At 39.1% G+C, this 23,781-nt stretch overlaps 2 protein-coding genes across 2 annotated transcripts; one reads left to right on the forward strand and one right to left on the reverse strand.

Moving 5' to 3' along the window:
* The first annotated feature begins 848 nt into the window (after nucleotides 1-848).
* Nucleotides 849-1,733, forward strand: LOC149392978 (uncharacterized). Its single transcript, XM_089617877.1, has one exon. It carries the CDS (start codon nucleotides 849-851, stop codon nucleotides 1,731-1,733), a length of 885 nt encoding a protein of 294 aa, XP_089474003.1.
* Nucleotides 1,734-9,530: 7,797 nt separating this feature from the next.
* Nucleotides 9,531-11,667, reverse strand: IPT5 (isopentenyltransferase 5). Its single transcript, XM_089617297.1, has one exon. The coding sequence runs from the start codon at nucleotides 11,211-11,213 to the stop codon at nucleotides 10,221-10,223; it is 993 nt and encodes a 330-aa protein (XP_089473423.1). The 5' UTR covers nucleotides 11,214-11,667; the 3' UTR covers nucleotides 9,531-10,220.
* Nucleotides 11,668-23,781: the final 12,114 nt, after the last annotated feature.

Genomic DNA, 23,781 nt, shown 5'->3' on the forward strand with positions numbered 1-23,781 from the left:
AAAATGTACTCTCTCTAAAAAAATAAAAAGCTTAGATTGAAAATATGTCATTATACTTTCAATATCTCTAATAAAATGAAAATATTAATATAATTATTGATATCAAAGGTACTTGTTAGTTAATCATGTTGGCATTGTCATTTCGATCCCCATCTTTAGTAAATATTTTCAAATCATATTCTATTATGGTCATTGTCAACTTTAAAATGAACAAAATTGTATATTTTAAATATGGTCAACAAACTACTCTAGTTTCTACCAACATTTATATTATTTATCATTTCTATTTTATTCAAATAGATCATATACATGAAAACTAAATTTTATGTAGCAAATACTTGTCAATATACATACCTATTTATTTATATACCTAGAGCACAAGTTTTTCTAATAGATAACTTCAACGATATGCATGCACATAAAGAATAGAACAACATTTTAGATCAGTCCCAAAGTCTCTTTTAGTAAAGGTGATTTTGACAAATTAACATTATTTCCCCCTCATAAAGTTAATGAAATTTAAGAATAAAAAAAAAGTGTTCAATTTTTTTATGTTATATTTTTTTTAATTTATTTTTCCCATTTTCAAAGTGTTGGTCCACAGGATTTTTAAAAAGTGGAAGGGGGTGGTGAGTGGGTATAAACTATAAAGGCCACACCCATATGATAACATTATAATTGGAGTCATGTGGAATACAAATATTGGACCCACTAAATTGGATCTGTTCTACCCCCACTAATGGTTACAAAGTGAGAAGCTCTCAGTGAAGCTCTCTTTCTCTCAGTGAAGCTCTCTTTCTGGAGGGTGGTCTGAGTCTATTGCCGCGGCTTCCCCGCCTTCTCTGAGGATGGAAGACCTGTGCGATAAGTGGTCGGAGCTTGGTCTCGAGGAAGAAGAAGATGGGGAGGTTATGGTTTTCGATGAGGAAGAACTAGTAAACTCTGCTGCTGATTTTTCCAATTGTCTTCTGGGGAAGTTACTGAGAACGAAAGGCTTCAGTAGAAGCGCGCTCAAGTCGGTCATGGCGACCGTGTGGCGAACGAACGGAAAACTGAAGGTTAGCGACCATGGGGACGGAATCTTCTGCTTTCGTTTCGAGAAGGCAGCGGATAAAAAACGTATCTGGGAGTCGGGACCTTGGACTTTTGACAAGTCTCTGCTGGTTCTGAACGACCCCGAGATTGAGAAGGACAGTGGCGATGAATTTCGTTTTGTCGAATTCTGGGTTCAGTTGCACGGGATCCCTGTCAAATTCCGATCAGCGCGAATGGGAGAACTGATTGGTGGGAAGATAGGTCGTACCCCTAAGGTGGAGAAGAACAGGGATGGACGGGTCTATGGCGAGTTCATCCGGGTCCGCATAGCCATCGATATCGGACAACCATTACGGAAGGGGATCTTCATCAAGCTCGGAGCTGATGAGGAGAAATCTTGGGTCGCCTTTCGGTACGAGAAGCTCGGAGATTTCTGCTTCGTTTGTGGGCGGCTCGGGCACGGCGAGTCCGAGTGCCACGAAAAAGGCGGGGATCCAAATCTTGTCGGGAAGGCCTCTTTCGGGGTCTGGCTTCGTGGTGAGACTCCTCACAAATCGAGCTCCGGCACCTGGACGTTCAACGGGACCAGAGCTCTTCGTGATAAGGGTTGGGCGGGGCCCGACCCAAGCCGGACGAGGCCAAGCCCGGAACCAACTGGGGCTGAGGATGAAATCAGGGGAAACTCCGAGAATACCTAGCGTGGGAAAGGAAAAAGACCGGAGCCTCGGGACAAGAGTGCTGCTCACCGGCCGGGGAAAGAGGGCTCCATGCCGATGGAGACGGACTCTGGGGTCGGGATGAGTGGACCTCAGGGTGTGGTGCCGGAGGAGAGCGTCTCGGCGGCGGGGGTGGGTGCGACCGGCTCGGCTGGGTTTTCGGCTGGGATCTCGAGCGAGGTGATGGGATCTGGTGTCGCCACGTCCGCGAGCGCGACCCCGACGTCTGGTCCGCCGAAGGTTGGCGCCGAGGAGGGTAAACCCAGACCTGCGACTCCGATGCCGGGAGCCACTCCGATGCCTGGCATGGCCGCGACGCCCGGGCCGACTGGGCTTGGATCTGGGTCGACGGGATCTGCCACTCCGTCGGCCGGAGCCAGGCCACCTCCTGGAACCTTCTCGCCGCCTGGAGGAACTCCGCCGCCTGGACCGACGAAGAAGACTGCTGAGGCGCGTCGACCTCACACCCAGAACGAGGGCAAAGCTTTGGGCTCCGAGAATCCTTGCCCGAAAGAGGCAAACAATACCTGCTCTGTGCAAAAAGATGAGGGTTTAGAGGCGATTTTGGGGAGATCTGAACCCAACGACTCTTTGGAGCAGGTGAGAACCTCTAGACAAAAAGGAAAGGCTATGGGCTCAGAGGGAAGGACGACTTTTTCTGAGGGATCTGGAGTTTTGAACGTTATATCTGCTGATTCAGCGGGTTGTACGCTCATGCTGGGGCCCACGCCTCTCCATGTGAAGGTTGACTTGGTGGGAGGCCGTGACAATGTTGCTGGGCCGAGAAAAGCTAAGCCCAAAAGGAATGGGAAGACACGCTTGGAGAACAATTTTATCCCTGGGCCTTCCTTGGTGTCCCCATGCGTCCATCCTGGGCCTGGGCCTCAACCCACTCCTGCCCTTAGCTCTGGCGGGCCCTCGCTTCAGACAGCCCAGGGCCCTTTGGGGCCCAGTCCTGATAAGTTGAGCGGCTCAAAGGTGGCGGGAAAGCATCATGTGATGACGGGAGAGAGCGATGGCGGACCTGGGAAAAGGAAATCGAACGAAGTGATGAGGATTGGCGGCGTGAAGAAATTGGCGCGCATGTTTGAAGCAGGTGGCGGAGAGGCTAGCAAGGGGCTTCTCTTCTCTGGGACCAGGTCGGGGCCTTCATCCACTATCCAGACGAGCCAGGTAAGCCTCCCTTGCCCTAACACTCAAGACCTAGGGGTTAGAGACTTACTTTCTGCTACACTTGACCTAGGGACGAGAGTTTTATTTTCTGGTTCTCGCACTTTGGAAGTTTCTAGTTCACTAGATTCGACCTTAGTTGTTTCTGATGAGAGAGCGGCGCCCCTCGAGAGCGAGGGCCGCCGAACGCGATGATAGGCGTTATTTGGAACGTCCAGGGGTTAGGTAACCCCGGGACGAGGTCAGCCCTCCTTGCTCATGTTCGTGACCATAGTCCTGATTTTATTTTTCTATCGGAGACTAGACTACGGCGTGAGGGAGCTGAAAGGGTGAGAGTGTTGCTGGGTTTTGATGGTTGTATGACGGTGGATTGTCTTGGTAGGAGTGGAGGCTTGATGTTACTTTGGAAAGAGCCTGTGAGATTCCTACTCGGGACGTTTTCGAGATTTCACATCGAGGGAGATCTGGTGAATGAGTTAGGCGAGAGTTGGAGATTTGTGGGGATCTACGGAGATCCGGTGAGCGCCCAGAGGAGACATACTTGGGAGCTTCTTCGTCGCCTCCGGAGCTCCTTCACGGGTCCTTGGTTAGTTGGGGGCGACATGAACGAAGTCGCCTCAAACTCAGAGATTAGAGGAGGTAGAGACAGGGGTCCCGGCCAGTTATCTGCTTTCCGAGAGATGATTTCGGATTGCGACATCCATGACTTAGGTTTTGAGGGTGACCCCTTCACCTGGCGTAGAGGAAGTATAGAGGAGCGCCTGGATAGATGCCTTGCGAGTCACGAGTGGAGCGATCTCTTCCCCTCGGCCACAGTTCGACACTTGAGGTTCTGGAGATCGGACCATAGACCTCTTCTTCTGCTCACTGCGGGTTTCAGAGATCGCCGACAGAGCAGGAGGCCGAGGCGTTTCTTCTTTGAGGAGTCTTGGATAGGTGAGCCTGAGTGTGACGAGCGGATCTGTAGAGCTTGGGGGACGGGCCAGAGTGGCGATCAGAGTCCGAGCTTAGCTGATGCGCTCTGTCAGTGCAGGCAGAGTCTCTCCCGCTGGGGCGGTGAGAGTAACAGAGAGATCAGAGACAGGATTGAGAAGCAGAAGAAGATTGTTGAGCTTGCGGGTCGATCGGGCCCGGTCTTCTGTATGGAGTCCTTCAGACGGGAGGAGAGACAGCTCGACGCCTTAGTTCAGAAGGAGGAGCAGTACTGGAGACAGAGGAGCAGAGTGTCTTGGATGCGGTGCGGGGATAAGAACACGAAGCTTTTTCACCGCAAGGCTTCTGCCAGGAGGAAGAGGAACGCTATCAGAGGTCTGGAGGACGATCACGGGGTTTGGCACAGTGGAGACACTGAGATTGAGAGGATCGTCTCTGGTTACTTTGGCGACATTTTCTCTTCAGCGAGGCCTTCTTCGCAGAGAATCGAGTTAGTCTCCGCGGGCGTTCAGCCTAGGATCTCGGAGGCTTTGAACGCTGAGTTGGAGCGGCCCTTTGAGCCAGGGGAGGTTAAAAGGGCGCTTTTCTCGATGGATGCGATCAAGGCCCCGGGTAGTGACGGCTTCCCCGCGATTTTTTACCAGAGATATTGGGACGTAGTAGGCGAATCGGTCTTGAAGACCTGCCTTGGGGTTCTTAACGACGGGGACGAGGTGGCCACCATTAATGATACTGTGGTCACCCTTATCCCCAAAGTCGAGGACCCGAGACGGGTCAGTGATTTCAGACCGATTAGCCTGTGCAATGTGATCTATAAGATAGTGGCCAAGTGCTTGGTCAACCGCCTTAAGACCACTATGCATGATGCTATTTCTGAGTCCCAGAGCGCTTTCGTTGGTGGTAGACTGATCTTCGATAATGTCATGGTTGGTTTCGAGGCTCTCCACACGATGAAGCGGAAACGCTTCGGTAATGGTAAGTGTGCGTCTCTCAAGCTTGACATGGCAAAGGCTTTCGACAGGGTTGAGTGGGCCTATCTGGAGTCGATGATGCTGAGACTGGGATACAGCGCGCGGTGGGTGCACCTTATCATGAGATGCGTCACCTCAGTCAGATTTGCTTTCAACATCAACGGCTCTATCCGAGGCAGTGTGACTCCTTTCAGAGGCCTCCGCCAGGGGGACCCTCTCTCTCCTTTCCTTTTCCTCTTCTGCTCTGAGGGTCTCTCGAGCCTCTTTCGAGCGAGCGAGGATTCTGAAGCGATTTCAGGAGTCCGGTTTCGAGATCTTCATGTGTCTCACCTTCTCTTTGCGGATGATAGCTTGGTCTTCTGCCGAGCGACACCTGACGAGTGTGAGAGGGTTACAGACATTTTACGGACTTATTCTGAGGCCTCAGGCCAGATGGTGAACTTTCAAAAGTCCGATGTTTGTTTTGGTACGGAGGTTAGCGATGAGGAGGGTGAGGTTCTGGCTCAGATCCTAGGTGTTAAGAAGACGGACTGCCATAAGCGATACCTGGGCCTTCCCGCGTTCACTGGTCGGAGGAAGGCGGAGCTTTTTGGGTTTGTGAGAGACCGCGTTTGGGCTAAGATCAAGAGTTGGAATGGCCTCTCCCTCTCGCAGGCTGGCAGAGAGGTCCTCATTAAATCCGTCCTTCAGTCGATTCCCAGTTACGTGGCCTCGTGCCACAAGATCCCGCTGCGTTTGATTAGAGACATCCACTCGGCGATCGCCAGATTCTGGTGGGGGGTGGAACGGCGACGAAGAAGATCCACTGGTGCAAGTGGGAGGACCTCACGCGACACAAGTCAGAGGGCGGGATGGGCTTCAGAGATCTGGAGAAGTCTAACCAGGCTCTTTTGGCGAAGAGTGTCTGGAGGCTGCTCAGGAGACCGGATAGTCTAGTCGGACGTGTCTATAGCCAGAGCTACTTCCCCGACGGTGATATTATGACGGCTCTCCCTGGCTCGTGTAGCTCTTCCATATGGCGTAGTCTTCTTTGGGGACGTGAGATCATTCAGTCCGGTTCGAGATGGAGGATTGGGGACGGGGAGTCGGTGTTGGTCATGGGCGACAGTTGGGTTCCGAGAGACAGACCGGCCACCTGGATTGACCCCCCTTGGATTCCCCCCGATATGCGGGTAGCTGAGCTTATGAGACTTGACGGCAGCTGGGACGTTGATCTTATCACAGCGATGTTTGGGGAAGAGGACGCCGCGGCGATCCTGAGCATTCCATGCGGAGGGAGGGCACTCCTGACGTGCGACGCTGGCATTTCACTGAGAACGGAGAGTACTCCGTCAAGAGCGGCTTCCGTGTCGCGATGGAGAGAGCCAGTACTCCGGTCGCCAGCTCTTCAGACTCGACGGTGATGGAGAAGTGGTGGACGAAGTTCTGGCAGCTGAGAGTTCCTCCTAAGGTGAAACTCTTCTGTTGGCGTGTCTGTCTTGGCCAGATCCCGGCCAGAGCAGTTTTAGCTAGGAGGAAGATCACCTCCGATGACAGCTGCCCTGTCTGTCAGGAGGCGAGAGAGACGGTTTTTCACTCTTTTTGGGGTTGCAGGTGGAGTAGGAGAGTTTGGAAAGAGGCGGGCTTCGGCCACATTCTTCCGCCTTTCAGAGACGGCGATGCTTTCGACTCTATCCTCAGAGCGTTCGAGACCCTAGAGGTTCGTTTCCATGAGCTTTACATTACCATTATTTGGGAACTTTGGCACCACAGGAACAACGTCATAGCCGGGAGATCGGCTTGGAGCCAGCCTCAGCTAGTCCAGTGGACGGTGAGCTTCCTCGAGGAGTACAGAGCGGCCACGGTTGGGGACACTACGACGGGCATGAGGGTGACTACGACCCCCAGATGGGCCCCCCTAGGGACGGGACCCTCTCGATTAACGTCGACGCGGCTCTCGCTCGCGACCGTGGAGGCTTCGGTGTCGGTTGTATAGTTCGAGACCACACCGGAGAGGTGATCGCCTCGCAGACGCTTTTCCTGGCTAGGGGGTACTCCCCCCAGCTTGCGGAAGCGTATGCTGTCCTCCAGGGCATAGAGCTAGTTCGCAGCGTCGGTGGCAGGAGAGCGGAGATCCAGTCCGACTGCTTGGGGGTGGTGAGGAAGATTGATGAGGGCGTGTCGCCTGCGACAGAGCTTGGGACGATATTGCACCGCATCTTCAGAGAGGTGAGGGAGCTCGAGGTTTTTCGCATTATGCATATTTCTCGTCTTTGTAATGTTGCTGCGCATAACCTAGCGCGCTACGCGGTTAACCATCACTCGTCCTCGACCTGGCTGGGTTTAGTCCCGCCTTGTTCGGAAGAGGCCATTAGGGCCGATGATCGAGAGTTGAGGTCCCGCATGGCCTCTTAGGGCCAGTTTTGTTTGAGTTTTTGCTTTCTTTCCGTTGGTTTCTGTTTCATTCCTATCCTTGTAACCACGGTTTTCCTCCGCCATACGTGAGGGCTTTTATGATATTTCGTGGCCCCGACCACGCTTCCTCAAAAAAAAAAAAAAAAAAAAAATTGGATCTGTTCTCCACTTTTGGCCTTTTATCAGATTCCCATATTCACAGCTCAATCGCAGCCGTCAATTTCCCATTCTTTTACGATCGAGGCATATTCATCACCATCAAAGATTAAAAAAAAAATTATTTACCCACTTTGTTGGTTCTTCACCTTTTGAACTTAGATCATTGTATTCACTAGAGTAAAGTTGAAAATTCGGTTAGCTTCAATTAACCATTAATCGATTTTTTTTTTCCTTCTCACGGTTAATTGTTAACCGAAATAAAAAAGTGGATAATTAATTGCAATTAATTGTTTTAACCGAAAAGTGGGCAATTGTACCAAACTATAAGTGTGCGGTGTGTGTAAGTTACTCAATGTGTGTGCGCATGTTTGCGTGTGTGTGTTTCAAGTTTCAACAACAGTACCAAACTATTATTATTTTTTTCAATTAACCTAGGTTAATTGTTTTTTATTCGGTTAAAATTAACCGTACGATTAATTTTAACCAAAAATTCAATTTTAACCGAATAATTTCGATTAAAATTTAAATCAAAATTCTTTCTTTAACCGAATTTTTTTCTTTAGTATTCAGAGACACAGAGCAAAAAAATTGTATTCAGAGACAGTCAAGAATTCAGATTAGGAGACTAATATGAAGAAAAAATATGGAGATGATTTATAAATTTTTAGGGTAAAGAAAATGTAAAAAAAATATTAAAAAAAATGCAAAAAAAAATAATTTAAGTGGAATTTGGTTGTGGTTTCGTCCTTGATTGTATTGATTAAAAGAAAAACTTGATCATTGTTAATTGTTAAATAGAAAATCATAAAAATAACTAATAACCATTTACAAGAAACATAAATGATGTATTTTCAATTTATTTGAGACTTTATGATAATCTTCTCTTTAGATAGTGATCTGATCATCCGTATTGTAATTAAATGAGCGATAAAGTTTGTTTTAAGAATCGCCAAAGGCAATTAAAGCAAATAATAACGCTTTGTTTTGTGACGCGGTGGGTACGTGTATATGGGATTAAGCCAGTCGCAACTTTTTTTTGCAATTTATTCTATTATTCCTCACACACCTCAATAACGTCAAAATCCTAAAAAAAGAAAATTAATAAATGAAGATGATGAAGAAGAAGAAGAAGAAGATTGGATATTCAATATGAATTGTCACGCTACTAAAGAATAATAAGCACAAATGCACAATACTTGCGTCTAGACATTGTACAAGCATGCAAAAAGAATACAAAGACAAGAGCTCGAGGTCAAGAAGAAAAATAAAAGAAGTGAAACAATAATATATCATTTTATTAATATATGTATAATATCTACAAGACAAGAGTTTGTGACTACTTTGAGTGACGATAATAGAAGTCATGTAAAGGGAAACAGACAAATTTACAAAGACCTAAAAATGCCACACAACCGTGGATGTAGTCCAATCATATTTACGTACACATATGAGAAGAACGTTTTATTATTTTTAGAAAGTTAGCCGTATGACTTATTTAGAATTTTAGTTTAAATTTTTTAACTTAATTATTTAATGATTAAAGTCATAATTAACTTAAAATATATATATATAGCGAGAGTTAAAAATATCTTTTATTGCATTTTTAATATTTAAATAGTCAAAATATAATTTTAATTAAGAACTTTTAAAAAAAATAAAATAATTAAGAGCTTGTTTGTATTTTCTTCTTTTAATAAATCGGATAAAGTTTTATGGATAAATAGTGCATGTTTTAAATCTATTAAAAATACGAATTTATTGCAACTAGTCATTTCGTTGGTTCTTTTTAAGACTGTAACTCAAATTTATTTTATTAAAAAAATAGTCAACTTGCCCGCAATTAAATTAATTTAATTCTTTAACTAATTTAATTTATTGCGGGTGAGTGGACTATTATTTTTTTAATAAAATAAAACTTATATTACTTTTTAAAAGAAGAATAAATTATTGGACTGGTGGCCTAATTGCTCTATTAAAAAGAATAGCTTTTAAATAGTAAAAAAATATTTCTGAGATTTTTTTTCTCAAAAAATAAAAAAACTATAACAAAAAACAAAGTTAAATAGAATTCAACAAAAATATAAACAAATTAAACATCAAGAAAAATCACTATTTATAAATTTAAAAAAATACTATTTTTACAGTGACAATGTTAGACACATAATTTTTGTGATTAATTTAAAAAAAAAAACACTATCATATGCAATTTCCACAATTGTTATTGGTCTCGGAACGAGATATTCCAAAATGGTTGAATCGAACCGTATTCGATTCAACGCAGAAAAAAAAAAAAAATGAAATATACAATTACACGAGTCATCATCTGAACCATCTCACCAGATACAATCATCACACTTGAGAAAGTGAGTCATGTATACGCCTAATGATCACTTGATAACTAGATTGGCGAGAGAATGAGGTTTACCGAAATAGAATACACAAAAAGACAAAAAAAAAAAAAAAAAAAAAAACAAAGCCCCCTCCCGCGAAAGGCCAGGCGGTCACAGCGCACGCGCGCGTGCAAACGGTCTCTGTCAGGTGGGCCCCAGGCCAATGGGCACGGATTTCTAAAACGCTCCTAGACTGTACGGCCGCCAAAATGTTTATTTATAAGTTCGGCTTCTCTGAAAGCGACCCCTTTTCTCAGTCCACGCCGTAATTTTTTTTTTTTTTTTAATTCTTTTTCTCAATTTTGGATATTAAAAAAGTTAGTTATAAAATATTCCCGCTGACTGTCGATCGACGACCCAATGGCCGATCTCCACGTGGCAAGCCCCGGCTTCCACGGCCGTTCGTGCCCCAGCGGCGGAGAGATTTGCGTTCTCGCGCTCACTCTCACTCTCTACCGTACCGCCGCGACGGGAAGCTCCGCCGGAGAGGAGTGACTCCGCCGAGCAGTATTCCCGGCGGCGAGCCGTCTTTCTCCGTAGAGAAACTCGTCAACGATCTTAATCCCCTTCTCCGCCACGTGTCTCTCCCAGGCCTCGTCGGCAGCGCCGGAGCAGACCCTTCTGACGTCGAAAGCCGGCGTGGCGTCGATCCGGTGAAACCCGTCGGACCTTCCCCACTTGTCCTTGAGCCGTCGGATCTTTTTGACCTGAAGCACGGCGAGCCGCCACGTGTTGTCCTTGATGGCCTGGACGGCCGAGCCGAGGAGCTGCCTCCTCTCGGCGGGCCCGGCTCCCCTGAGCTCGGCTCGGAAGAGCTCGTCGAGCTCCGGAGCCCCGATGGCTCTCCGGATCCCCCGCGAGTAATCCGCCGAGGGCTGAAAAATCCCCCGAACCTCGTCGACCAGCCCCGACTCGACCATCTTGTCGACGCGCTCGGAGACGAACTTCTTGAGAATCTCCGGCGCCACGTCGACCCAGAGGAAGCAGAGCTCCCGCCCCATCCGGAAGCTTCCGGAGTCCACGAGCGCCTCCACGAACGAGTTCGACCCGCCCGCCACCACGGGGAGGCTCCCCCGGGCGAGGATCGAGTCCACCGAGGCGCCAGCGAGGCGCGAGAAATCGTGGGCCGAGAACGGCGCGTCCGGGTCGGGGATCACCCCGATGAGGTGGTGAGGGACGCCCCGCGATTCCTCGGGCCCCACCTTGTTGGTGGCGATCTCGAGGCCGGAGTAGAGTTGCATTTTGTCGGAGTTCACGATCTCCGCCGGGAACAGCCTCCGCGATATGTCCACCGCGAGCCGCGATTTTCCGGTCCCCGTGGCTCCGACCACGAACACCACTTTCCCGTGGCTCAGGTACGTCTCCATGTCGAAGCTCAGCGCCACCGGCGGCGGTGGTTGTTTCAAAGCCATGGACATCGTCGGAGGGCTTGAAATGATGCTCATTTTTTTGTTTCTTTTCTTTTTTGTGTCTCTCTCAAGGTTCAGGAATTGTGAGATTTTTATAGGGGGCACAACGGAACAAGGTTCGTAATATATACTTATATTTTATATGGCTTGATGATAATGATAATAATATTAGTGTGCAATTGTTTAATTAGTTGTAGTAGTGTGTGTAGTGGAGAGAGTTTTTGTTATATATGTATATACAATAGATGAAATTGAATAGAGAGAGAAAGAGATAGTTGTATACTTGTATTTATAGTGGCACTGTTGGCATTCCTTGTCTGATCACTACAAAAGTTTAGAGGAAACCTTTCTTTTTATTCTTTATACAAATTTTATGTTGGGGGGGAAAAAAAGGAGGGGAATGGAATGAGGAAATTGGGGGTTTGGTTTTACTTGTGTTTGGATATTTTGCTCAGAAAATTTAGTGTTTGAACTCCAGAATGAAATGAAGAAGTGTGGTTAAGGATGAGTTGTGAGGGTGGGTATTTATCAAGGAGTTATGGGGATCTAAAAGTTAGTACGGAACTCTGACTATTATCTACTTTTTGACATTAATAGTAATGATGGTGGCCATATGGGAGGATCCGTTTCCCGTATTTTTGGTGTATCATATATGTTGTGACGAAAATCTCTTCCTGTTCGGCCAACTCTCATAAGACAATGTCACTTGTGTATGGTAGTTAACTAAATTTTTTTTTTGTTTTTTGTTTTCTAATTTTTGTAGTTGTATTGAAAAACTGTTTTGTAGTTGTTTTCAAAAAGTTGTTTGGTACAGTTTTCATTTTTGTTTTTGAGAAAGTGAAAAAACTTAAAAAAATGTTTGGTATAGTTTTCATTTTTGTTTTTGAAAGAATGAAAAAAGAAGATGAGGAGAAAGAGGAGAGAAGAGAAGAATTTTTTTTTCAAAAACACATTTTATTTGTTTTCAGTTTTCTTTACTTTTTTCCAAAACAACTTTAAAATTTTTTGAAATTTTTTTCCGAAAACACTTTACCAAACATGTTTTCAATTTTTGTTTTCAATTTTTTCAACTCAAAAACTAAAAAACAGTTTTTGAGATGAGAAACAAACATGGTTTTTTTTTTGTAACGGTAAATCCTTCTTGTACATCGTTCCAAATGTGTTCTTTTATTTGTTTGATGTATTTTGATCTCCAATCCTCTACCCAAATTGGAACATGCTCTCTAGCAAGCATACCTATGTAACTCATGAAGACCGTTCATGAGAAAAAATCGTATTAGTAAATGTGGTACCGGGACTTTTGTCCCAGAACCATCCAGGAAATGAGACGGAACTGAGATTTCCGTTTAGCACCATTTAGTACCATATTTTTAAAATTGTATTTTTTTTAATTGAAAATATATGAATTTTTATTTATTTTTAAATGTATTCATGATTAAAATAAAATGAAAAAAAATATGGGAAATATGGGAATCCCGGAACTGCGAAATATGATACCGGGAATTCCCAGTACCGTGGAAAATGGTTATGGGATTTCCCGGTACCATTTTTTACGGTTTCGAGAGTCCCATTTTGGGCAAAATATGGGAGTGAGGGATCTCATTTTCCGGGTTCCATATGGCCAGCTTTACTGGTGGTCTTTTACCGTGCGCGTATGGCGCGTGGATAACACATCACATACATCATATCTGAAATTTCGAATACACATATATGATCATATCATGTAGTTCAATATCTTAATAAATATTTTAGTTAAAGAAAATGTTGAAACTTGAATTTATTTAAGGCAAAGATCTGAGGTCGGAAATACAAGATAATTCAATAATTTTGATGGCAATTTTTTTTTTTTATAAAAAAATTAACAATAAATTTATTGGAAAAATCGGTTGTGCCGGTGAGACCATATCCCGAAGACAGTTTCAATCTAGTATGAATTGTCTTTACACTAGGTTGATATAAGTGTAAGAGGGAAATTAGTTAAAAATGATGCTAGAATGTCGATGATAGGTGAAAATGTTTGATAGTCGAGTGTGTGTATGAGCGTAAAAATCGATGACAACTCTAGATTTTCTTCATCGCGCAATTTTAGCGTGCAATTAAATCCAATACAGAAAACCAATCAAGTCAAACAAAGGGTGAAAAACTCTCAAGACGAGAGTAAAAAACCACGGGACCCGTAGGCTGCTTAATTAACTTTCTGCTAACAATATAATGAGTACACCAAAGTCATCTCCAACACATAGAGGTTATCTTCATCAACAACATCATCATCATAATCAAGATGACATAAAAGAGGAACAATCTCACCAACACACTAGGAACGACGAGCATGTTGCAAGGAATCTCCCCTCTGAGTTTGAGCCAAAACGGATGTCGTTTGACTACCGAACCTCTTGCAAATTGCCCAAACCTTAACTTTCTTCTTCTTTCTCTTCTCTTTATTTTCCCTCTTTTTTTCACTCTGTTTGTCTATAGTTTACTTCTTTGCAGTTCTCTTGTGCGTTAAAGCCAACACAAAAACACATGTTTCATTCTTCGTTTTTTTCATTTTATTTCCAATTGAACGTTTGCCCTTATTTTGTCAAGCCCATAGGCATAGGTAAAGCCCAACGTACACTACTAGAAATATGACATTTAGTTACGGAAGTATTAGCGACGACTTAATCGTAGCTAATTTTTCGTCGCTAATCACCCTTTTAGCGACGAATTTATCGTCGCTAATTATTTGGTGCCAAAACTTCTAAAGTTTGGCGGCAAAGATAATTAGCGACGATATTTTCGTCGCTAATTATTTCTATTCTTCGCTAAGTTCGCGGGAAAACAATTAGCGACGATATTATCGTCGCTAATAGTTTGGAATTAATATCGAATTAATTTCGAATTTTAACGAAATTTAAAGAGGGAAAAATCCCCCCAAAATAATTTAAATGAAATGATTTAGCGACGATTTTATCGTCGCTAAATGTGTAAAAAACTATTAGCGACGATAAATTCGTCGCTAAATTCCTGGTTATGAACTGAAAATTTAAGTTCATTTAGCTACGAATTTTAAACATTTAGCGACGATTTAATCGTCGGTAAATGTCTTTAAATACCAGGTCGCGTATCAGTTTCCCCCATTTTCTTCCCCGACCTAAAAATCTTCATTTCTCCAATCTCTCCCAAAAACCCGATTCTCCTCCGACGAACCTCCGTCCTCCGCCGTCGTCCGCCGTCCCCGAAGCTCCGGTAAGTGGCTCTCTCCTCTTGTCTCTCTCTCTCCTCACATCTCTCTCTCCCCACGTCTCTCTCTCTCTCCTCAGATTTGTCTCTACGAAGCTCGGCGCCGTCCACTGCCATCCTCCGCCGTTTCGCCGTCGACGCCGAAGTCCATCTCGTCCGCCTCTTCCTCCGCCTGCACGCCTCATCCTCGATCCGCCACCGCCGGTAAGTTTATATATATATATATATATATATATATAAGTTATATTTTATATAATTACATAATTTAGTATATATATATATAGATATAAGTATTTATATAATTAGTTATAATTATATAGGATATAAGTATTTACATAATTAGTTATATATATAATTATTTAGGATATAAGTTCTTAGGATATAATTTAGTATTTAGGATTTAATTACGATATAATTTAGGATGTTTGATAATTTAAAATTGTAAATTAGGATTAGAGATTAATTATGTATATAAGTATAGTAGATTAGAGATTAATAAATTATACAATGTAATTGTGTTAATTACGATTAGAAAATTTAAAATTGTTTAATTTTGTGTATAGTTGGCCTCGACGTTAGGAGATCGATATAGTTTGTCGCTTAATTCGCATACAATTTCGACCGATTCTCTAAAGGTAACAAAAATGGCTGGTGTCCAGACTCCGACGCCTGGCGTCCACACTCCGACGGGCGGCCAGCAGAGGACTCCCGATGGTAGCCAGCAGACGACGCCCGGCGGTCCGAGTCAGTCTACTGATCATGAGCACATTGTTCCGCCGTAGCTTGCAGAGTTTCAGCGCCAGCAGAAGAGTGTTTCACGTCGAGGATGGGGAAAACGAACGGCGGGACGACAAAGCAAACGTCGCGACTAGTGTTTTATTAGATATTTTGTGTATTGTAGATTATTATTTACATATTTCTCGATAATCGAAAACGTAACCGAATTTTATATATAATTTGGTTTTTATTTGATTTTTCATGTTAGAATTTCATAAACGCAAAACAAAATAAAAAAGAATAATTAACGACGATAAAAATTAATAATTTTAAAAATCGAAAAAAAAAGTTTGTAATTAGCGACGATAAAGTCGTCGCTAATTATTAAAAAATTAACTTATTAGCGACGACTTTATCGTCGCTAATTCGCGCGCGAAATTTTCCCGCGCGAATTAGCGACGATTAAGTCGTCTCTAAATAATTAAAAAAAACTCCTCGTTTAAACATTTAGGGACGAAAAAATCGTCGCTAATATCGTCGATAAATATTTAGCGACGATTAATTCGTCGCTAAATATATTTAGGCATGGACATTTAGCAACGATAAAAATCGTCGCTAAATAGATTTAGCGACGATTATGGGGTTATTAGCAACGAAAAAAATCGTCGGTAATAGTGAGATTTGTTGTAGTGGTAGACATCTATCATCTAAATTTTGAAACACTGGCAAGAGTCATTTTAATTTGTAGCTCTCTAAGAACGTTGATCAATGTGAGCTTCATTGTTGTATGGTTAGAAAAACTAGTTTTAGCCAATATGAGTAATTTTTACTCCAATCCATGTTACGAAACACTACATTGAATGATCTATTGGTCTTTAGTCCGTATCCCAAACTGGATTCATCACCATCTCATAACCGCCAAACAATTGTAGGAGTCTTGATGGTGCACTCGGTATTGGACATTTGAGACGATTTCTAGTAAGTGTATCAAAGCCATGTTATCAAACTAGGATCATGTTTCATGTCACATATTTGACATACTGGCCTTGAATTGCTTCATCCTCCAAAATTATGTCCTATTTCAAATCTGCCATGCCCTCGCCTTCTTCGTGTGTGTATCATTTGTCATTATTGGCTCCATGCTGAACATTAACAACAACATTTTGTTTATGAAATTTGGTTTCTTATGAAAGAGTCATGGGTAAAACATCTTGGGCAATAAATCTTGAGATTCACCATTTTGGAGTTTTTTAGTTATCATCACAACAATCACGTCATATTCAGATGAAAAATCCACGAGAATCTCCATGATAGAATTAGCTCATCTTCAGAGAGTTCAATCCAATAAAAGAACATCAACGATGCTATCCATTTGAAGAAGGAACCGTCATTTTTTTTGTCGATTGGAGTTAATATGGCATCACTAGCCACCAATAGTACAATAAATCAATTTTCCGGTGCAGTACTAATTCCATATTTAGAGCACACACGAGTCGCTGATCAGAGTATCGTTATGTATATAGACTATAACATCCGATTGAGAAGGCGTTAATACTCTCTAATACAATGATCTTACTCGTAATTTTTTTACTTATAATCTGATTCCATCATGACCAATTTACTTAGGGGATATAGGCAGACAGATCTTGATTTCATAGATGAAGACATTAAGATTATGTGTGATGATCAGCACTAAGACCTAAGATTTTCTAATGCAGTAGATGTCTTGGTCAGGTTTGACAAATATTTCATAGTTGAGACTTGATCTGAATTGTTAGATAGCAATTGATCACAGTGGAAGGCTGCGATGGCAAAGAAGACGAACCTACAAACTTCATTTTTACATCTCTCATACCAATATAAACTTTGAGAAGACAAAATTTTTGGCTAGAGAGAGAATCTCTTCTAATATAATTCTCATTAATTAAGAACAAATTCCTACAAACTCTTTGACCAAATACAAAATTGTAACTCATATAAATCCTAATTGAAATTGTTTCACTATTATTGAAGTGAAAGACACGCCACATTATCACCAGCTTCTCTCTTTAATTAATGTGACCGATGACGTGACAGATCCTCTAACAAGTTTAATAAATAGTTTATATAAAGAAAATGTTGAAACTTTAATTCATTTTTTAATAATTCAGTTTTACATCATATATCATATCATCGATTACATTGAACATTTAAGCATAAATTACGAGATTTAATCTTCAAACGTCAATATTGCATTTCCTAGGGATTGAACCATCGCCTTCTCGCAGAGATCACCTTACAGACAGGAGGTCTTGCCACCCAATCTAAGCCCTTGTGAGTGTTGAAACTAAAATTCAATTATGGTAAACATGTGATCTTAGAAATATAAAACGCTTTATTAATACCTATAAGATAATAAGTTGTTCTTTTCATTGTCAATTCAATTTAAAATGAGAAATTGTCATATCTATCACCATTTCAATAACATTTTCCAATAATCTACTAAAACATATTTTTGGCCAAAAATACTACTTGGCTTGTGTGAAAAATCCAAAATACCTTTCACTTTAATATTCCTTACATTTTGACAAAAATCCAAAACAATTAAGAAAAATTAGTCGAATTAAGCCACCTGAAACGTTGAAATTGTAATCTAGCCAACGTTTCGTCCAAATTTTCACTCTAGCAAAAAATGATGACGTGTCTTAATTATGTAAGATGTTATTTACTATAATATCCTCTACTAGAATTTGCTTACAAAACTTGTAGCCCACGTTTGATCAACCAAAATTTTCGAAGTTAATACATGTGTATATATTTAGAATTTAAAAAAAAATTCTATATTTGGCAAAGTTTGTTATTGAGCGTGTATTTCTTTCTAATTTTTTTGTTAATATCCGCTGCTTTGTTAATTTCTGTTAATTATAGTAAATTTACATATGTGCAGGTAGAGCCGATCAATGTCCACCAGTTTGAAGTTGTCGATGGTGTTATCAATTGATATTTATTTCCAATCCTTTAATACGCATTTAATACGGTGTTATTCACAAACTGATCAAATTTTCAAAACGAATTTTCGAAGTTAATACACGTGTATATATTTAGAATTTTTAAAAAAAATTCTATATCTGGCAAAGTTGGTTATTGGACGTTTATTTCTTTCTAATTTTTTTTGTTAATCTCCGCTGCTTTGTTAATTTTTGTTAATGGTGATAAATTTATATATGTTCAGGTAGAGCCGATCAATGCCCACCAGTTTGAAGTGTTCGATGGTGTTATCAATTGATATTTTTTTCCTTTCCTTCAATACGCATTTAATACGGTGTTATTCACAAGCCGATCAAATTTGCAATACACATTTATTTAGTTGACTTCTACAATCAATTAATATTTCTTTCCTTTCTTATTACATTAACGAATATCCTTTTATATCAAGTTTTTTTTTGGATTAATTTCAGTTAATTTCCGTTTATTTTACGCACGATAAACTTTGGCTGGCTGAAATGTTGGCTAGTATTTGGTTTCTATGATTTATGTTACATAAGAGTATTTTCGATATTTTCTAACCGTTTATTGCTGTAAATGGCTAGATTACAAAATTTACCAAACGTTGGCTACATCCTTGAAACCATGTTTGAAATTGGCTATGTTGCTAGATTACCCAACAATTAATATTTATCTTTATTTTGAGAAATCGGTGAGGGTGAGATTTTGAATAAACTCGGTTAGGGAGATAGAAAGAGAAATAAAATCAAATAAATGAAAAAATAAGTAATAAAGATAAACATTAATTGAGTTTTAGTTTTTGATCAAAATGTAAGGAATGTTAAAGTGAATGATATTTTGGGTTTTCCACAAAAGCCAGGTAGTATTTTTGGCCAAAATTATATTTTAGTGAATTATTGGAAAATGTTATTGAAATGGTAGTAGATGTGGCAATTTCTCATTTAAAATACAATTCTATAATAGCTAGCATGGTATCATAGTCTAAAAACTCCAACTAGCCCAATTAGATCATAAAATAAGCGAGTCCAAAGAATCATCATCTTAAGAAGACATTAATATTTGAGATAGAATCTCGTAATACTCAATAATTTCATATGTTACTCAACCAAGACTCTTTGGTTGTCTAACGTCTGTGCAGGTCGTCGAAATAAAAAACTACGCCTATAATCTTAGTATTTTCTTATTTAAGCTCAATAATGACATATTTTTATTTTATTTTATGCTCTTGGATTGTCACATAATCGTATTTTGTTAAAATTTAGTGATAATTATGTATATTGAGATTAAACTCATTTGAGATGTTCATAATTTCTTATAATTCGTACCATCAAATAAAATAGGAGCATGAATAATTTGTATACATATATAGGTATATTATATATATATATATATATATATAAAGTTATATTTTAGTAGGACACAAGTAGCCATATATTAAATGACAACATTGGGGCCAACCGGTGAGTTTTATAAACAAAGAAAATGGGATAGGTTAAGGTGGAGCTTATAATTATAGATTGTATTAATTAATGATAATCAACGAAAAGAAAGATGGTTGTTTCTCTTCTTCGTGATCTTTAATTTTTGTCCATCGATAACGATGTATACAAGGTTATATATTATAGAATCAATAATTATTAGCTGTTTAATTTTACATCACATCCTTGTCACACAACTAATTAAGAATAAAAATGATAAAGAATACAGAAGCCACATTTCATTTTAAGCAATAAAAAAAACGTTGAAACCTTATTGGTGTTTCCCTCAAACTTTTTGATTGAATGAAAACTAGCGTAATAGTATATATAGAATTAGTGTATAGTTTACACAGTATAGTATATATATAGTATTACTAGGATGATAGAGAATGTTAAATAGAAAAGTCCTTAAATAAATGGTTTATAAATACAGATAGGTTCCAATGATAGACTCCGATTTTGCTAATGAGATAAGAACCTTTACAAACAATTATCTGTTCACAAAGAAAATATGATTCAGAAACCATCCCTGTTATTGTGACATCTTGAGGTCCATAATTATCCACAATATTACTGAGCTGTTCCAAAGAAGGGAGTTAGGTCATAGTATGTAGTATTTAACTTCCCCTTATTTAACTAGTAAACAATAGTATAACAACAACTATACATAATAAATAATGTATCTGTATATATACGTACATGTATGCATATATGTGTATATGGGATCCACTAGAAAAGAGCCATGAAATCGTCCATTTTTTTAGTATATGAGGCAGCACCGTCACACACAGGGCCGGTTATCATTTGATCTTTATATCTACGTAAAAGTATCTATATATATAAATATACATATATCGCTAAACTCCGAAATAAAAAAGAGGAAGCCCTATAATAACGATACGTGTAGATCAAGGGGCTAATTCGAATTTATAGGGGTTAATGTATTAGATTTTTTTTACGAAAAATATCATGGACTAGGCTAATTGAAATGTTGGATTTACAATTGAGTTATCGTTCCAAGAATATTTAAAATATAATTATAATTAATGACCTAACCTCATTAATCAGATATCATTTTACATGATTGTTCTTAGTATTTTCATACGTTAATTTTGATAAATATTTAATTTACAAAATAAATGAAACTTTGACTAGTTCATTAAAATCAAATTTAAAATTGACTAAATAACTGCGACCCTCTTTTTTTTATTCATTTATTAGTGTTAAATTGGTTACTTATAGTGTCTTAACAACTTAATCCGAAGAACGAATCTACATGACAATATATATTGGTATGGCTAGTCAAGTTGTTTTCAGAAAAGCAGTACGGGCAAAAAGAATTTCCTTTTTAGAGGTTTCTGATACCTAAACATATATAATGCATGCTATGAAGAGACAAGCCATATAATAAATATACATATACATATATATATATATATATATATATATATATATTCCATTAAAAGCATATATAACTATATTAGTACTATGTGATATATTTGGCGACTTTAATTTGCTAGCACTATATTGCATGCGGTGTGACTAATCAGTCATATAATTATAAATTTCAGCATTTGAACGAGATATATCTGTGCATAACAAATATAGCCAAAATTTATATATTTGTCACAAAAGTTTTGCTGTTTTGTTGAGTACGTTATAGACAAAAGCCACAATATGATTTTGAGCAAAAAAAAAATGCTCATTTTTTTTTTGGGTACTTTTTCCGATGTGTAGGAAATTATAAGTCGATCGACCATATATAACCTAAAAGGGACAATAAAATAAGATAAAAAAAATCTAAATGAGAATCTTAGATATATACAGGAGTACGAGTAGGAAAATAGGAAATTAGTGAGTTTTTTACATTTTTTTCCACCATGACTTGACATGACAATAAATAAATACATAATAAAAGGATACAATAGTCGAAGAGATTGCAATAACAACTACGATATCGATTTATCTTATTCTTTTTATCTCTTAAATAAATGGTTCCAATCCTTTTTTTTTTTTTTTTTTTTTTTTTGCAGAGTTGCTTTAGGAATCATAAATAATGGCCTATTTAAAGAGTGAGAGGACAAATCAAGCTATGTGCAGAATATTTATTTTCTTTCTTCTATCGGTGTGAAAACAGATAACAATATACACATTTGTTTATAGTTTAGAGTACTGTTAAGTTTGGAAATGTACGTATACTAAGAATCTGAGGATAATTTCTGGAAAGAAAAAAAAAATTAACAGGAGGGAAAATTGAAACTCATCTTAGAATCATCTCTTTTGATCTATAATTCAAAGATCCTTTCCTTTTACAGCTGGGTTCATTATAAAAACCTTATTTATATCTTTTCATAAACTCATATCTAGGTTATATAGAAATGGGGTTTTTTTTTACCCTAAATTAACTTTGATGAACTTATTCACTTTCTAGCTATCTGAATCGGAACCCATTCTTCTTTAGTGGAGCACCATCAATCACGAAGTCTTTTCTTTTTCTGTAGTTGTTTTGCGAATTTATTTCTGAAAAAGAAAGGAGTACTTGTTCTTTGACATGTATACTATTTGTCCGATAATTCCTAGAAACTTTTTTTAAAAGCAGATAATTCCCAGAAACTTAATAATTATTAAAATTGATGATATTTGTACCAATTGTAGTACGGCAGATATGATATTCCACCCCTCGATTATTGAGGTCGTTATTTTTTCCCCTATAATTTTGTATTTTTTATTGTGGAGTTTTGGTCCTCTCGTCATTTTTAAGCGAAACCGTTAATTAAGTTTGCACGTTTTTCTCACGTGATAAAAAAACAGTAAGGGAAGTTATCAAAATGCCATTGTCTTTCATTTTTTTTATTAATTTAATTTTGCAATAGTAAATAATTGCAAAAAATCAAAGACTGCAGGGCAAAAATAACAATTTTAATGATCGAGGGGGTGAATTGTAACAGATGCCGTATTAGATTAGCTAAAAGTGTAATTTATTCTAAATTTTGTTGATATTTTTTAATGATTTTATTTTAGTTATGCATACTCTCCTTTTACCAAAATATTTAGATCAACTCCAATACTAAGAGGTGCATACTTTTTACACAAATCATCTCAAAATATATATATATATATATATATATATATATATATATATATATATATATATATCTCCTCTACATCACTAATTAGCAAATTTTGAAACAATTAGATGGTAGAAAACTTTAAAAGTGGCCTACTATTCCACCACTTTCTTTTTTATGATACGTATTCATATACTGTACTCACTAAATTCAAAATAAATGGTACACAACTAAAATATAAACTATAGGAAAAAATAATAAAAAATTTTACACTATAAGAAAACATTTAAGTATGGAAACATTAGAATTTTAAGAGTTTAATTAGAGAAATAAATTTACAAATGTGATTATCTAAATTTTGTATTTAAATTTTGTATATAGTTTATATAATGTTTGTTTAGAACTTCGTTCATATTGGTAAAAAATGAAAATGGGATTAAAAAATTTGGCTAAAACGATAAGCCCTATTATTATCCTAACAAATTTTGGGCACATTGCAAAAAAAAAAAAAAAAGGTGAGTTTTAAACCGAGGACTAGTGTCGATGTGGTCGAAGTCGACCTCAGCAGAGTGCGCTGACTCCCTCAGGAATGATGCACTTCTCAAAATACCCTTTTAGGTCCGACGTAGTCAAGATTGTTGGTGATTGAAGATTACGACATTCAGATCTCTAGAGGGTTCATTTTGAACATTTATGACTATAATATGAATGATCAAACTTGGAAATTCTGGGTATTATGGTCGAACTCGACGATTTCTAGAAAAAGAAGGGATATTTTTTTTTTTTTTGAGGATTTATGCTTCTGCAATCAACTAATTTTGGGTTTCTATGTGGGCGAACTCAAAGAAAAACCTAAAAGTGCTTCCGAAACGAAGAATGTCTTGAAAATTCTAGAAACTTTTAAACATAGAGTGAGATAAAGGAAAGTTAAAAATGAGAGAGACTTACGTGGTTTTGTTAATGAAGGTTGTAATAAATAGTGAATAAAGTGAAGTGACTATTCATTTGCCCTATTTATCAACAACAGTTGAGGGTTATTTGGACCCCTCACAACGAGTTAGCATTCCAACAACCAACGTTTTAAACAAAAATTTAGGAAACGCAACATACGAAGCGCGTACAGCTATCTCACAA

Source organism: Urtica dioica, chromosome 6 (genome assembly GCF_054948205.1).
Source record: "Urtica dioica subsp. dioica isolate 48M chromosome 6, U.dioica_male_clone48M_v1_H2, whole genome shotgun sequence".
Classification (NCBI taxonomy): Eukaryota; Viridiplantae; Streptophyta; class Magnoliopsida; order Rosales; family Urticaceae; genus Urtica; species Urtica dioica.

Excerpts from the sequence above, each read along its gene's own strand:
- LOC149392978 (XM_089617877.1), top strand. The coding sequence starts at position 849 with ATGGAAGACCTGTGCGATAAGTGGTCGGAGCTTGGTCTCGAGGAAGAA.
- IPT5 (XM_089617297.1), bottom strand. The coding sequence starts at position 11,213 with ATGAGCATCATTTCAAGCCCTCCGACGATGTCCATGGCTTTGAAACAA.